Genomic DNA, 15,508 nt, shown 5'->3' on the forward strand with positions numbered 1-15,508 from the left:
TGTTTGCGTTTAATAAAAAATCATAGAACTTTAAAATAATACGGAAAAAATGTCACAACAAGTTGGTAATAGTATCAGAAGAAAGCTGGTAATTGTTGGTGATGGTGCCTGTGGTAAGACCTGTTTATTAATCGTCTTTTCCAAGGGCCAATTCCCTGAAGTTTACGTACCAACGGTTTTCGAGAATTACGTAGCAGATGTTGAAGTCGATGGACGTCGCGTAGAGTTGGCACTGTGGGATACCGCTGGTCAAGAAGATTATGATAGATTAAGGCCATTATCATACCCAGATTCTAACGTCGTATTAATTTGTTTCTCCATCGATCTACCAGATTCTTTAGAGAATGTACAAGAAAAATGGATTGCTGAAGTACTACATTTCTGTCAAGGTGTGCCAATTATTCTTGTTGGTTGTAAAGTGGATTTGAGAAATGACCCACAAACCATTGAACAATTAAGACAAGAAGGTCAACAACCCGTCACGTCACAAGAGGGTCAATCTGTGGCAGACCAAATTGGTGCTACCGGATACTATGAATGTTCTGCTAAAACTGGTTACGGTGTCAGAGAAGTATTCGAGGCCGCCACTAGAGCCTCATTGATGGGCAAATCTAAAACAAATGGTAAAGCTAAGAAAAATACTACCGAAAAGAAGAAAAAAAAGTGTGTCTTGTTATAAGAATATCTCGACCTACTTCCGTCCTTAATTTTGCGGTGTCTTCTGTCTTTTCTTCACCCATTTCTTTTCCCTCATTGTATGTACGTATGCCTTCTTTTTTATTTTTAGCTCTAACTATAGCTGCCTCTTCCTCTCCTGATTTGTGTATAATCTTATTACTCTCTACATATATACAAGAGTATTGCTTAATAAGTATTATCATTATTAGAGAATACAAAATACTAAATGTATTTACAAGTACGTATCATATATGAACGGTAAAAAAAATACTACCATATACCCTTTTTAACTCCAGGCAAATTCCCCTTCAGGGCATTTTCTCTAAACTGGTATCTACATAATCTAAAATCACTTAGAACAAATCTCGCGTGACCAGAGTCTACACACCTGTTTTTAATCTGTGTGGATCTCATGTAGTTGGGTAGCGTATTCAGCTTTAACTGGGCCTCTAGCCTCAATTTTGTTGGAAGATTTAAATTTCTAGCGATGAATTTCAAGGATTTAATAAGGATTTCATTTTCTTTAAATTGTTGTCTTTTGAAGTTATCCCTAAGCACACGTGCATTTATGAACCCAGGGGGGAGTTTAGTCTTTATTGGAAATCTAAAGTTACCCATCGATGAGCGTATGTAGTTACAGAGTTTCTCTTGATTTCACCGTCTCTCTAATTCTCTTAATCTCTCTCCACCTGTTTTTTCTGCTTGAAACATTGCTCGCTTTTCGTTCTTTCCGAAACAGTGCAAATTCCAAACTAGCACAGGACGGTTATATTCATTAAAGATGTTGTTACTATTAGTATTATCGGAGAAATAAATAAGTAGCCATGCACACACGGATATATAATGTACTCTATCTATCTAGGCATCTTGCTTCAAGAATTGTGCGAATCGGCTGGCTTCGTGGATTCCACATTCCGTCTTTGTCTTGCCCTTCCACCTTCCCGCTCTTTCATCTTCACCTTCCTTCACAGGTTGTGTAGAGTGGTAATCACCAATGGATCTATACCCAAGATCCAAAAGTTCGTTGTATGGTACATTGTTTGCATCTATATACTGTTTGACTTGCTCGAATGTCCAGTTGATCAATGGGTTTATTTTCAAGATTCCGTTTAGTTCGTCTATCTCAATAATCGACAACTGGGAACGAGCAGAACCCTGTGTTTTCCTTCTACCCGTAAAAACAGCACTCACATGTAGTAATTTGTAAGCACGGTGTGCAGGTTCTACTTTGGCAAGATAGTCGTACTTGTCATCGTCCTTCTCCCATAAAAAATCACCGTACTTCGAGGCAAACTCCGCTTCCGAACCACATCCATCCGGCTTATAGACGTGGATGGTTTGCTTTACAGGCTGGTAGTATGCTTTCTCAATCTTGTCCTTCAACGTCAAAGTCTGTGGGAAATGGTGCAGAGTGTCTATAAATAATAATTCCGGCATGTAATATTTCCCAGATAGTTTTGAGAGCATATCAATTGTAACCAAACCCGTTAAACCGAACGCAGTGGTTTGGAAAAGGTGAGGAAAAGTAACAAGAGACCATGCAATAATCTCCTGTGGTGTTTCTAATTTGGCCAACTGTTCATTCCAGTGATCCAACTGTTCCTGTGTGACAGTAATGTCATTATTCAATTTATAAGCCTTCATTGTATATGGAATCACCTTCACCTTTGCCCACTTTGACTTTGGATCATCAAACAGGTGTAATATAGCTCAGTATACTTTTTATATTGGTATGATGCATCTATGGCTTTTCTTTCGTCGACATCTGCTGAGTCATAGCGATTGCTTGTGTTGTGGCTTTTCTTCTGCTGGCCACGTGAAATGATGATAAAAACGAAAGTAATAGCAATACGAATGAAAAAGAAGTAAGGTGAAGCGCACGGGCTTTTAGATTCAGTGAATGATGTTTCAAACATTAGCAAACCATCTTTTCGAACTAGATTGAGATAACTTGCCCACTTACTTTCACACTTCCCCCGTTCAATCAGGCTCTTTTGTCAGCGCGCATCAAGAGAACAAGAACTTTATGCTCTTAACTCCTGCCAACTAATATTTGCAACAAAAGCAAGGATATAAGGCGAGGCAATCGATCAAGATGAATGGCAACAACAAGAACGGCGAGCAATTGCAGCAAGAATTGGCCACCACACAGGACCAGGTAGCTTCTATTATCGAGTCCTTTGTCGAATTGGGTGTCTCCATATATGATTTCCCTGGTACTCCCGAAGCTACCAAGGGAATGATCACCAATTTGCAAAGAAACGTAGACCGATTGTACAAGTTGAATGTGAGAAGTAACGACCCTCAGTCTGGTTTGTCTAAAGTGGACATTCCCTTGGAGGTTGTTCAGTACATTGAGGACGGACGAAATCCAGATATATACACGAGAGAGTTTGTCGAAGCTATAAGAAGATCAAACCAATACCAGAGAGGCAAGATGCACGGTTTGAAGCAATTGAGAGATTCGCTGGCTGATAAGATTGTGGATGAGTTCCCAGAGTTACAAAAACCTGTCGAGGACATCATAAAAAGAACTTCACCCACTGACGAAATTTCTAATACTCATTAATAATGAATTTTTTGACTTTTTTTTCTTGCTCGCTGAAAAAAAAAAAAGAAAATCAGAAAAATTTTAACATCGAATTGATGGCATCGCAGTTGTTAATGAGAGGACATTTGAGATATTGGAAGGAACCTAGTATTAGCGACCATGGCCAAAAGCAAAAAAACGGCAGATATTATTGATTCGACGAATTCTCCAATTCTAGAATTACTTTCGTCAAAAATTCCCATTTTTCAGTCTATTTTACATCCAGGACTACCGATCATCATAACTGGGTTTGGTACTGGCCATATTATCTGTCATCGTTATGACCCCACCAAGTTGCAATCACGTTTGAATCGTAAACGTAAACTTGATATTGCAACTCCAGATAAGGATGCTGCAAAAAATGGTTCTAAAATGAAGAACCGTGCTTGTACTTGGACTAGATTGGACATGGACGTAGAAAATGGTACTCTGAGATTGGTTGATATTGAAGAACAACAACAGTCAATAGAAGAGACCAAAGATCTGGGGGTGGAGACACTTTGGAAGACTAAAAGACATAGAGGTAGCGTACGTGCCATCTGCTTTGATGCTAATGGCGATAATATTTTTTCTATTGGTTCTGACAATATCTTGAAAAAAGCCAACACCATTACCGGTAAGGTCGTTAAGAAGGTAAACCTAGGTTCACTTTTTGAGTCCGAAAAGAAGAAGAATGATAAGTTCACCAAATTATGCATATCTCAAACTCATCCATTTATATTGCTAGGAGACGAATCTGGTGATATTCATGTTTTAAATTCGGAGAACTTAGCTTTGTCAAACTCCATTCGTTCAATACATTTTGGTGACTCAATCAACGATATCATCCACTTCGATAAAAGATCTGCATACAAGTTTATATCCCTAGGCCAAACAACGTTAGCGTATTTTGATGTTCGTGATAAAGACGCCAAACCAAACACAGCAGAAAATGAGGATGGAAAAATCTTAGTCAGTGATGATCAAGAAGACGAGGTTCTTTGCGGTTGTTTCGTTGATCCTGAGGTAGCAGATACTCTTTTATGTGGGATGGGTGAGGGTATTGTCACTGTCTGGAAACCAAATAAGAATGATTTGGAAGATCAAATGAGTCGTATAAAAATCAGCAAGGATGAAAGTGTTGATTGCATTATTCCTACTTTACAAGATGATAATTGTGTCTGGTGTGGTTGCTCCAATGGTAACATCTATAAAGTGAATGCCAAATTAGGGAAAGTAGTTGAAGTGAGGAACCACAATGACTTCGATGAAGTCAATTTTATGGATCTAGATTCCGAATATCGCGTTGTTTCTGGTGGCTTGGAAAATATCAAGATTTGGGAGCTGTCCAGCGATGAGGATCACAAATCACTAGAGTCTGATGGGGATGACGATTTCTCCCGTTCCGATGAAAGCAACAGTGACATTAGCAGTTCTGATGAAGGTGAAGTGACGCTTGTCGGACTATCGAAAGAGCAGCTATTGGATGAATTGGATAAAGACCTTAATCATGAAGAAGAACATACGGGCGGGGAGGAATCCAATCAAAAAAGCAGCAAAAAGAGGAAATTAATGAAGGATAAGAACAAGAAAAAGGACCTTTACGAACATGGAATCAAAAAATTTGATGATATATAGTCTTATTTTCCTTCTGTACTATGTAAACAACTAACCTAAATTTTGAAACAATAAAGTTTATGAATGCGATATTATCATGGTCTTCAATTCGTGGGCTTGAGAAAATTGCAAAAAAAATGGTCTCTAGCGGGATCGAACCGCTGATCCCCGCGTTATTAGCACGGTGCCTTAACCAACTGGGCCAAGAGACCATTATTGTTATGTTTGTTGAAATATATAATATGATCCTAACCAGCTACAGATCCTCTTGATTATCATTGAAATGTAGTTACCGCAGGCGATATCGAGATTATGCACTGAAGTGCGCTTTGTATTATAGAAGTGTGGAACCTATGATAATTGTTGGGATTATATTTTCCTTGATCCTATATTTGTGCGTTTTCAAATTCTTGAAAAGATCTTCTTGTATTTATAAAGCAAATAGTATTCACTTATGAAAATGAAATCCTGTCGGAATAATAATCAACTATCCATCAATTACTAGTACGACTGATTAATACATTCAATCACGTAGCTAGAAGATTATCATATACGGTGTCAAGAAGATGGCAAAATTATCAGACCAGTGGAATAAGATTCAGAACAGCCATCGAATTTAGTGGAAGCTGGAGCGCAAGGATCGATAATGCAGTAGGATCAATGAATAACGACGTATAAAATCAAGGAATTAAGTATAAGATTACGTAAAATTGACCGTTCCCTCTCGAGGATTCCTAAATCCACGAGGAGAACTTCCAGTATATTCTATATACATAATATTAATAACCTTACCGAAAATGGAATCCCAACAGTTGTCACAAAATTTTACTGGCCAATAAATCCCCGCAAGCATCACAAGATTAACAAATATTTCAGAAGTAGTTCGGGTTCTAACGGAATAATGAATGTCAAATATACTAGAAAAATCAATAATGCGCTCGACTTCAACGAATCATTGGCATTCTAGAAATTAGATTCTTCGTCAGATCAATTCGACCAGAGATCATAAAAAGGCTACTTTTTAGAGGCTAGTAGAATGTCTCTAGAATAATAGCGCAAAAATCTCTCCCAAATACACTATAGCACTATCTTCAAGGATTTACGTGATCATTTCTTGAAAAGGCCCAGTGCCCCATTACTATTCTTCACGCCAAGGAAATAACCAGAAAAAGGCAGAGAGTACAGAAATCAGGTTATTGGCCGAAGAGCACGCCCTGGTGTTGACTCCATAGGTCATAGCAAAGTAAAATACATTCGCTCTCGAAGCTGAAATTTAAATCAAAATCTACACACCCGAGTGGTGACAGTGATGGATGGAAAGAAAAAAAAGTGCTCAACCTCTCTGCTACCGCTACCGCCTCTGCATTCATTATGGAATACCTGATTGCTTAAGGACTGTGTTTAGTGAAGCGTAACGACAAAGTGAGCTTTGATGACTCAACGAATTTCCTTCAACACTCGCTCTTTTTCCATGGAAGCACAATTTGTGGGATGGAACCTGCGGAGCATAAAGACTATCCCTTCTAGAATTGTACAGAGTATAAAAGCTAAAAAGTACGGAAAGATTTAACCGTCCCACCCCCTCACGATCTAGTCCGCAATTCGAACAGACACGTTTCTATGAAAAGACTATATGCCAGCCTTTTGCACTGTTATTACGTTACTTTTGAGTGTTTTTAGCCTCTTAATAACGGCTGTATACGTTAATCGGACGGAGCAAGCGGAATATGAAGCCTTCATTCGGGATTACTTGTCTTGTTTGAGACCTGAACAACGCACCGTTACTATTATGCTAAACGATCGCGGGCAAATCACTATAATGCCAGATCACGGATGTGTGATTGTTCCATGCATGACAAACCATTATATAAAATGTCTCAGTGTTGCAGGTAACGTCGTGGTATCTCTAGATCAGGAGCCAAATGAGTATGGCGATGGCCCAGACTTATATGGTAATTTCTATGCTGCAAACGGGCCAGCGGAGTTTGCATCTAGGGGAGAATACGTCACATTACAGAGACCTTATTTCTGCCGACCATTTTCCTTAGGCACATCAATGACATCTACGGAGCTTAATTCACCCCAGACAACATCAGCAGCCAGGACAATGAATCCTATGGTGAGCGTACAGCCGCTGATACATGTGAAGTTACTGGGTATACTAAACAAGCTAAACGTATAGGATAGTATAATGATGGTTGTCGAGGGCACTTCGCTGCTCGGCACTTTTTTAATTTAGTTCAGATACTTTTGTAGTATCGCAAAATCACCCATCAAGTAATGGCACTGCCTAGTTAGGGCTAAGGTAGAAAAAAGCATGAATAACAAGATTACACAATTTTGCAATTAAATAAGAGGTTTAGCTCATACATTTAATTATTCATACAAGAAAGGCAGACCCGACGGGTGCACTTCAAAAATCTTCTCGTGGAAAGGACGCACTAGTAAGTACGAGCTGGATTTTTATAGCAGATCTCAGGCAGTTTTAAGCTTATCGACACGGTATTGTTTCTGGGCCCCTACATCATGTCGCACAATAAAGCCGCAGCTGGGGACACTGAGAAGGACAACACAAAACTACTGTATGCGGACCTATATGTCCCAGTTGACTAGTTCGAGAAGTCCATGCAACACAGCATATTAGTGCGTACCGTTCGAAGACTCTTTTCTCAAGTTTTGAAAAACTGCTTATCACTTTGCACGCGACTCTTTTTTTTATATTTGAAAAAGTCGCTTAAGGGAGAAGACAAAGAAGCGGTTAGTTTGCAAGGACTGTTACGATAAAGGACAAAAGCTGGAAGTGAACACCGCTAAAAATGAGACCTGTTGTATCCACTGGTAAGGCATGGTGTTGTACCGTCCTATCGGCGTTCGGTGTGGTAATTCTTTCTGTGATTGCTCATCTCTTTAACACAAGCCATGAATCCTTTGTCGGGTCAATCAACGATCCTGAAGACGGACCTGCGTATGTTACATTCTCTTATCATTTTTCGTTTCTGTTCCCTTCTACCATCTCTTATATCTTCCCTCTTTACTAACAATCATTTTAAACTTCGATATCCATTCTTTATAGAGTTGCACATACTGTTTATTTGGCTGCCTTGGTATACCTAGTGTTTTTCGTGTTCTGTGGATTCCAAGTATACTTGGCCGGAAAAAAACCTTCGATCGAGTTGCGTTAATCTTGAACCCAATGGGATAATATCAAATGCATTAATACCGTCCAACTGTTCTACACACTTATCTTAACCTCGTTCCATGTGACATTCTTTTATTTTTACTACACTTTTCGATAATAGTGAAATAAAAATGAATATTATAAAAAAGAGTATATAGTATAAAAAATATACATATATATATATACATAAATTCTAACCGATAAAAGTCACAATAATCGACCTTTCTCTAGGTTTCGAGTGTTTCGAAAGCATGACGAAATATGAGCGGGACCCTGAGCTGATGAATTTTTTGTCGAAAGTGGAAGACTTGGACTCTAAGAGATACAATAATGCTTCCACTTCAAAGCCAACTGGGCAACTGCTTCCACCCTTGAGCAATGACGCCCCTAGACACAGGAATATCAGAAAAGCCGATGTAATGGCGGATCAAATTGTAGAAAACAGAGACAATTTGGCTTACCGATCTGCGTATAATTATGAAATGACATTTTCTCCCAAGAAAACTCATTACTCGTTGAATGAGTTGGACCTTGAACGAACAACAACCGAGTCGGCGTCGAAGGGAAGTAGCTCTCAAAATGCAAAGAAATTTGTTATTTCTGAAGAAGACTATTTACTTCTGCAAAAATTGAAAGCCTCTCAATCACCTAACGAAGTTAGTTCCGATCAAATTTCACTTTCTTCCGAAAAAGGTCATCGCATGCCCAGTCGAGGTCGACCCAGAGAGAAAGAGAGAGTCTCTTTTCAATACGACTTCAACATCCAAGAAAAAGCTCCTTCTACCTCGTCCCCTTCACCACCGCCTCCTTTGCCCACAAGGCGTAGTCATGTTCGAACCATTGAAGATGACAGTGAAGAGAAATCAGTGCTTCCAAGAAGACATACAAATGTGGGTGTTACGGAACGCCCGATACCCTTGCCAAATAAGCCGGAAGTGGCGGTACCTGAGGGCGTTAAGCCAAGTCCACCCGTTTCACGTTCCATGAAGCAGACCAGCTTCTTAAGCTCTTTAGAGGATAACAAGTTGTCAATGGCAAAGGGCCACAACTCAGAAGTTCACACTCCCAAGAAAGCAGCAAAAAATTCTCGTATTGATTACCTGGATTCCATACAATTGAAGCCGACCACTTTATCGCCTACTATAAAAGATAAGCCGAGACCAAACCCTCCCTCTCCACCGGCAAAAAGACTTCCAAGATCTGAAAGTTTCATCAAGTCTGCATTGAATTCAAACCTAACGACGACTTCTAAACCTTCCTTGCCTGAGAAACCTCAGAAACTACGAAATGCAAACTTGACTGCTCAAAAGGCGAAACCAAGCATTCCACCAAAGAAAGTGGAGTTGAGTCTAGTACTACCCGAGTTGCGTCCTGTAGAAACTCTGTCTGCGAGACAGAAATTCGAAGACTCCATCGATTTACCCAAGTTACGATCTAGTACCCGCAGCATCAAAAAACAAGATGAGCATAACATTCCAGAAGCAATTCAAGGCATACAAAACTTGAAGAAAACCAAACAGGGAAAACCTCTAATCCCCCAGAAAAAATCGTTCCTAACCAGCAGCTTGAATCCCACAGCGGCCGAACACAACGGTGATGCCAACAAGTTGAATAACGAACTTGAAGCACTCTCCCTGAGGAATAGCTTGAAAAAGCGCCCACCAAAGGCGCCAGAGCGTAAACTTTCCATGCCAGAGGCATTACGAAAAATCGAGCTAATGAAAAAATCTAAAACTGAGCCCGTATTGGAATCTACAAAAGAACTCGGAATAAATGCAAAACTGGATGCAATAATTAAGTCTAGAAACTTGAGACCATGCACCACTGTATCAGAATTCAACAGCATTAAAACTAATGCTGCGACTTCCAGCGACTCCAGTATTTCTGAAGGTGACACGGCAAAGGAAACTAAACCCTTGATTCACTTGAACAAAAAAAGAGCTCGAGGTCCCAGAAGAAAACCTCCAACACACGTGTAAACACAGCTTTTTTCTCTCTGTATTGTCCCTGTGCATGTACATACATATGATGTAACAATAATATGATAATTTAATATTAATATATATGCTGTCCGCATATTATCGTCACTTCCAACGTCGAGCGTTTAGTATTTCCTCCCCTTATGAACGTCAAGAAACAAATGTCATCGACTTTTCGTTGTTGCACCTATTCCTTAGTAGATAATAGTGTCAATCTACACCTGCAACACTACAATCATGGCTTGGACTAGCACATTACCAGCACATCTGTTGAATCTCATCAAAAACTCAAAATATGTTCACGTAGCTACCTGTTCTAAAGATTGCATCCCTTCGGTGGCATTGATGAATTACATTTACGTGCCAGGCGAGAAACTGTTTGGCCAAACGGATAATAAAAACGATTACATTATATTTGTCACCCCCCAAGATACGCAAAAATTTTACAACATCAAGGAAAACCCTAAGGTGGCTTTATTGTTCCATGACTGGATCATCGCTAATAATTTGTCTGTGGGGAAGGAAAGCATCTCTGAGACCCCTACGCCAACAGCCGTCCCTCAAAGCGAACAACATCAAAGCAAGCTTTTGAACTTGTTGCAAGAGCTAAATCAAGCTGAATTGAACCAGATGAGTGCATCCATTGGAGGCGAAACTGAAATCGTAGATCCCGAAAGTGAAGAATCCAAATATTACAAGGACTTGATACTAAAGGCTAATCCTGACGCGAAGGCTTTTATATTTGAAGAAAACACCGCTGTCGTTAAAGTTAGAATTGATAACGCCAGAGTATCCAATAATGAGAACAGAACAATGTTTTTGAGTAAGGGAAGAAGTTAATCCCTACCTCTTCTTTTGTTTATCTGTTTTTTTTTATCTATTCTGCATACTTTTTTATTTAATTTCTGTTTTTTGTTTTCACGTACACAAAAATTTACATTAATACATCGATCAACTTACTATCAGTTGCCCTCTTGACCAAAATCTCTTGTGAACTGTTCTTGCTTTAGCAGGTCGTCCTCGTTCACGGTAGGTCTGGTTGATTTGATGGCCTTCAAGAAATCCTTTATGGTAAGATCTGGTTCTTTTAGTTCGTCAGCTTCGATATCCGTCCAACTCACTTCCACGGCACCATCATCACCTGGGGAGCACGGCGTGAGCTTCCTCGTGTCGTCCTCCTCCGTGGAGACATCCTTGAAATGAGTGGCGCTTTGAATCTTTCTAATTGGTTGCATTAGCGCATCTTTTACTACGACAGCAATATCGCTGCCCGAGTAACCCTCAGTCATGGTACCCAAAGTTCTATAATCTTCTTTGGTCAGTACACATGGGGTGTCGCCGACGTTAATCTCGAACATCGTGGTTCTTGCTGCCAAATCTGGTAATGGAATGTATATTCTTCTTTCGAACCTTCTTCTGATGGCACTGTCCAGTTGCCATGGTATATTCGTTGCACCAAGGACTAATACCCCTTGGGAGTCATTGCCGACACCATTCATTTGTACTAATAATTCTGTTTTGATTCTCCTACTAGCTTCGCTTTCCCCTTCCCCTCTGGTGCCTGTTAGCGCATCCACTTCATCAATGAAAATAATGGAGGGTTTGTTTTCTCTTGCCATGGCAAACAACTGCTTCACCAGTTTTTCAGACTCACCCATCCATTTAGAGACTAAGTCACTGGAACTAACACTGAAAAACGTAGAATTGGCCTCGGTAGCCACGGCTTTCGCCAAGTAAGACTTACCTGTACCGGGTGGTCCGTATAATAGGATCCCTGAAGTAGGTTTACGATTACCTTTAAACAAATGTGGGAACTTCACAGGCAAAATAACGGCTTCCTTAAGGGCCTCTTTGGCACCTTCAAGCCCAGCCACATCTTCCCATTTAACATTGGGTTTTTCGGATAGGATGGCACTCGATAAAGCACCCCTGAGCTTTTTGTTGTCTTCACTGCCATTCTCCTCACCTTCCTCCTGGGAGATTTTCTTATTACCACTGGTGGATCCACTACCAGCACTGGGGGACTTCTTTGCAGCACTTACTTCTTCATTTTCCAAGTGTTTCTTCAATTGCTCTGCGCGATTCAAATACTCTGTGAACTTGGCTCTTATTAAGTCCTTCGACTTGGGGTTCTTTTCGTACTTCAAAGCCAACATCAAATAGTCCAATCCGTTATAATAAGCCGTGTAAGCCTCCTCATACTGCGTTGCCGTGTCCAAATCAATGGCCTTTTGGACCAGCTCTATTCCTTTGCTCAAAAAATCACCCGTGCTCATCTATACCTCATCTATTGTAGACACGCTATGCTTCCTTCTTTGTTCTATCGTATCTTCAACCTGTGATTAGATCGTTCGATTTGTGAGGATCTTTTTTTTTTTCACTCAGCGGGGTTGCCCGAAAAGCAAATGCAATTAATATATCAGCAAGCAAAAGTAAATATATGTACAGAAAAGAAAGAATGTAGACATATTTGTGCTTCTATTCAGCCCGAGGGAGGGATTCGTCAGTAGGAGCTCCTCTGAGAATGCTGGTATGGGGAAGCTTCGGATATTTGGCATAAAAGTTGGGTCCCTTAGGGGGTTGCAGGGCTGAGAGTGGTCGTTGGCGCGATTGCAGCGGCGACATGTGAATGGGGCTTGAAGTCACCAACGGGTTCACTGCTCTCACTGGTGAAGGCGGCAAGTTTTCGGTGGGCTTGAGGTTGTCTCGTTCGATGTTTTTCATGTCCCTGCGAGACTCGAGGTATTTTTGATCGATGTTTGCATCGTCTAGCACCGACTGCAGCAGGTGGCACTTCTCCTTGACAAATTGTAGTTCCTTTTGTGCAGATTGCAGTTGCTGCTGTAACTGGGCAAACTTTGCCTGCCATTGTAAAGGCACGCAATCTTGAGAAGCCGCAGAGGATGAAATTATACTGCTTTCCTCTTTCCCCTCGGCGGGGACTCCCCATACACGAGCATGGATCTTTGAAATCACTTTAGCAATATTGAACCCAAACGCATGTTGCTGAGCCCTTTTTTTCGAGATGTTCTTGTAGCTTTTGGAACGTGTCCTCTGCGATGTGTGCCGGGCATGGCTTCTTTCACGAGGCGCAACCGCCAGCTTACGCACCTTTTGAGTTCCTGGTGCCTTGTCTTGAATTCCCATTATGATTTAGAGTGCCAAACCAACCGTCTCTCACCCTGTTTAGATCTGAGTTATGTTACTTTGTTATTTTCATCTCTCTTTAAGATGGAATCTTAAAAAAGAAGAAAAAACGACAAAAAGAACAAAAATCGATCCGACGCGTTATTTTTCGCGTGGGATGATAGTAATGAAATACTAGATTTGGGCATATTGGGCACATCTAGAGCAGAGATGACTTCAATTGAATTCAAAGTCTACTAGTGGGACAGCAAGTATTTGAGCGTGAGATGTTTACCACCGGAAATGTTCTACCCGTGAAAATCCAGCCTCCCCTGCTCAGGCCACTGGCATACAGGGTTTTGTCAAGGAAATATGGTTTATCGATAAAATCTGATGGACTGTCTGCTCTGGCAGAATTTGTCGGTACTAACATAGGTAATAATTGGAGGCAAGGATCTGTTACAATAAGATTTCTCGAGCAATTTGCTACAGTATGGAAACAGCAGGAGAGAGGCCTTTTCATCGACAAGGACGGCGTAAAGGAAGTGATCCAGGAGATGAAAGAGCGTGAAAAGGTTGAATGGAGCCACGAAGACTATACTCAGCATGGAGATGACGTGCTGAGGCAGAAAAACGATGGGAGCAGCGATGATGACGACAATGAAATGCCCATGGCGGCTGATTCATCCTTACAAAATGTTTTATTATCTTCACCTATCCGAGCCCCCATGGATAGGAGCGAGCATGACCAGTCTTCCAGGCTGGAAAGCTCGAAAAACCTGAATTGGAGGGACTATTTTAAGGTTATCAATTGTTCTCAGCAACAAAAGTTCTTGTATAATCCCGATAAAATGCAGTTTATTTTCGTTCCAAATAAAAAGGAGAACGCATTGGGAAGTTTTACGGGATTTCTACCTGATATCAAGGACAAAGTGCAAATGTTCTTGACAAGATATTATCTTACGAAGGATAGAGTGATGAGAAATGAAAACTTCCAAAGCAATGATATGTTCAATCCATTGTCCTCCATGGTGTCTTTACAAAACGAGCTATCCAATGCTGGTCAACAGTTGCAATCCAACAGCATGAGCATCACTCCAATCAAAAATTTATTGGGTAGGGATGCCCAGAACTTTCTACTACTTGGCCTCTTGAATAAAAATTTTAAGGGCAATTGGTCACTAGAGGATCCATCTGGATCTGTAGAAATCAATATATCACAAACTATTCCCACACAGGGTCATTATTACGCACCAGGGTGTATGGTTCTTGTTGAAGGAATATATTATTCTGTTGGGAACAAATTTCACGTCACTTCCATGACTTTACCTCCTGGTGAGAGAAGAGAAATCACGTTGGAGACAATAGGCAATCTAGATCTCCTAGGTATACATGGTCTTTCTAATAACAACTTCATTGCACGTCTGGACAAGGATTTGAAGATCAGATTACATCTTTTGGAGAAAGAATTAACCGACCACAGATTCGTTATTCTTGGTGCTGATTTATTCTTGGATGATCTGAGGATAATGACTGCACTCAGTAAAATTTTGCAAAAATTAAACGATGATCCACCAAACTTGTTGATTTGGCAAGGTTCTTTCACTTCAATTCCTGTTTTTGCATCAATGAGTAGTCGAAACATCAGTAGCTCAACCCAATACAAGAATAATTTCGATGCTTTGGCCACGCTACTATTACGATTTGATGATTTGACTGAAAATACCACAATGATATTCGTCCCTGGCCCTAACGATTTATGGGGGTCGATGCTATCATTGGGAGCAAGTGGAACTTTACCACAGGATCCAATTCCTGGTGCGTTCACCAAAAAAATCAACAAAGTTTGTAAGAATGTCATCTGGAGCTCAAACCCAACCAGGATAGCGTACTTGTCTCAAGAAATAGTCATTTTCAGAGATGATCTGACCGGAAGATTCAAAAGGAATTATCTGCAATTCCCATGTGGCGAGAATGAAGATTCTTATGTTGATAACGATAATATAATAACGAAAGATACTGATATCGTGCCAATTGATGAATTAGTCAAAGAGCCAGATCAGCTACAACGAAAAATTCAAGAATCAAGAAAACTCGTAAAAACGATACTAGATCAGGGCCACTTATCGCCATTTGTAGATTCTTTACGCCCAGTTTCATGGGGTTTAGACCATACTTTGACACTCTGCCCCATACCATCGACAATGATTCTTTGCGACACTACTTCAACACAATTTGATTTGACATACAACGGCTGTAAAGTCGTCAATCCTGGAAGTTTTATTCATAATAGACGTGCCAGGTACATGGAGTACATTCCGTCCTCGAAGAAAACTATACAGGAGGAAATATATTTCTAAT

The 15,508-nt window shown here is 40.4% G+C and overlaps 12 protein-coding genes and 1 non-coding gene across 13 annotated transcripts; 8 read left to right on the forward strand and 5 right to left on the reverse strand.

Annotated features, from left to right (window-relative positions):
• Positions 1 to 49: 49 nt before the first annotated feature.
• Positions 50 to 679, forward strand: RHO1 (Rho family GTPase RHO1; the record flags this gene model as incomplete). The annotated part of the gene is made up of 1 exon (XM_056232016.1): positions 50 to 679. The coding sequence occupies one exon, from the start codon at positions 50 to 52 to the stop codon at positions 677 to 679; it is 630 nt and encodes a 209-aa protein (XP_056085777.1).
• Positions 680 to 948: 269 nt separating this feature from the next.
• On the reverse strand, positions 949 to 1,296 carry MRP2 (mitochondrial 37S ribosomal protein uS14m; the record flags this gene model as incomplete). The annotated part of the gene is made up of 1 exon (XM_056232017.1): positions 949 to 1,296. One exon carries the CDS (start codon positions 1,294 to 1,296, stop codon positions 949 to 951), a length of 348 nt encoding a protein of 115 aa, XP_056085778.1.
• Positions 1,297 to 1,536: 240 nt separating this feature from the next.
• On the reverse strand, positions 1,537 to 2,322 carry MET16 (phosphoadenylyl-sulfate reductase (thioredoxin); the record flags this gene model as incomplete). The annotated part of the gene is made up of 1 exon (XM_056232018.1): positions 1,537 to 2,322. One exon carries the CDS (start codon positions 2,320 to 2,322, stop codon positions 1,537 to 1,539), a length of 786 nt encoding a protein of 261 aa, XP_056085779.1.
• Positions 2,323 to 2,773: 451 nt separating this feature from the next.
• On the forward strand, positions 2,774 to 3,247 carry NUT2 (mediator complex subunit NUT2; the record flags this gene model as incomplete). Its single annotated transcript, XM_056232019.1, has 1 exon — positions 2,774 to 3,247. The coding sequence occupies one exon, from the start codon at positions 2,774 to 2,776 to the stop codon at positions 3,245 to 3,247; it is 474 nt and encodes a 157-aa protein (XP_056085780.1).
• Positions 3,248 to 3,388: 141 nt separating this feature from the next.
• On the forward strand, positions 3,389 to 4,885 carry JIP5 (Jip5p; the record flags this gene model as incomplete). The annotated part of the gene is made up of 1 exon (XM_056232020.1): positions 3,389 to 4,885. The coding sequence occupies one exon, from the start codon at positions 3,389 to 3,391 to the stop codon at positions 4,883 to 4,885; it is 1,497 nt and encodes a 498-aa protein (XP_056085781.1).
• Positions 4,886 to 5,002: 117 nt separating this feature from the next.
• Positions 5,003 to 5,076, reverse strand: Skdi_16.trna17I. The gene has a single exon. It is a non-coding gene; the product is annotated as a tRNA-Ile (tRNA).
• A 1,577-nt stretch (positions 5,077 to 6,653) lies between these two features.
• Positions 6,654 to 7,046, forward strand: SKDI16G4240 (uncharacterized protein; the record flags this gene model as incomplete). The annotated part of the gene is made up of 1 exon (XM_056232021.1): positions 6,654 to 7,046. The coding sequence occupies one exon, from the start codon at positions 6,654 to 6,656 to the stop codon at positions 7,044 to 7,046; it is 393 nt and encodes a 130-aa protein (XP_056085782.1).
• A 634-nt stretch (positions 7,047 to 7,680) lies between these two features.
• Positions 7,681 to 8,046, forward strand: SKDI16G4250 (uncharacterized protein; the record flags this gene model as incomplete). The annotated part of the gene is made up of 2 exons (XM_056232022.1): positions 7,681 to 7,829; positions 7,938 to 8,046. 2 exons carry the CDS (start codon positions 7,681 to 7,683, stop codon positions 8,044 to 8,046), a joined length of 258 nt encoding a protein of 85 aa, XP_056085783.1.
• Positions 8,047 to 8,293: 247 nt separating this feature from the next.
• BSP1 (Bsp1p) lies at positions 8,294 to 10,021 on the forward strand (the record flags this gene model as incomplete). Its single annotated transcript, XM_056232023.1, has 1 exon — positions 8,294 to 10,021. The coding sequence occupies one exon, from the start codon at positions 8,294 to 8,296 to the stop codon at positions 10,019 to 10,021; it is 1,728 nt and encodes a 575-aa protein (XP_056085784.1).
• A 237-nt stretch (positions 10,022 to 10,258) lies between these two features.
• SKDI16G4280 (pyridoxal 5'-phosphate synthase) lies at positions 10,259 to 10,861 on the forward strand (the record flags this gene model as incomplete). Its single annotated transcript, XM_056232024.1, has 1 exon — positions 10,259 to 10,861. The coding sequence occupies one exon, from the start codon at positions 10,259 to 10,261 to the stop codon at positions 10,859 to 10,861; it is 603 nt and encodes a 200-aa protein (XP_056085785.1).
• A 122-nt stretch (positions 10,862 to 10,983) lies between these two features.
• Positions 10,984 to 12,297, reverse strand: VPS4 (AAA family ATPase VPS4; the record flags this gene model as incomplete). Its single annotated transcript, XM_056232026.1, has 1 exon — positions 10,984 to 12,297. One exon carries the CDS (start codon positions 12,295 to 12,297, stop codon positions 10,984 to 10,986), a length of 1,314 nt encoding a protein of 437 aa, XP_056085786.1.
• A 202-nt stretch (positions 12,298 to 12,499) lies between these two features.
• CSA1 (Csa1p) lies at positions 12,500 to 13,168 on the reverse strand (the record flags this gene model as incomplete). The annotated part of the gene is made up of 1 exon (XM_056232027.1): positions 12,500 to 13,168. The coding sequence occupies one exon, from the start codon at positions 13,166 to 13,168 to the stop codon at positions 12,500 to 12,502; it is 669 nt and encodes a 222-aa protein (XP_056085787.1).
• Positions 13,169 to 13,434: 266 nt separating this feature from the next.
• DPB2 (DNA polymerase epsilon noncatalytic subunit) lies at positions 13,435 to 15,507 on the forward strand (the record flags this gene model as incomplete). Its single annotated transcript, XM_056232028.1, has 1 exon — positions 13,435 to 15,507. One exon carries the CDS (start codon positions 13,435 to 13,437, stop codon positions 15,505 to 15,507), a length of 2,073 nt encoding a protein of 690 aa, XP_056085788.1.
• Position 15,508: the final 1 nt, after the last annotated feature.

Source organism: Saccharomyces kudriavzevii (genome assembly GCF_947243775.1).
Source record: "Saccharomyces kudriavzevii IFO 1802 strain IFO1802 genome assembly, chromosome: 16".
Taxonomy (NCBI): domain Eukaryota; kingdom Fungi; phylum Ascomycota; class Saccharomycetes; order Saccharomycetales; family Saccharomycetaceae; genus Saccharomyces; species Saccharomyces kudriavzevii.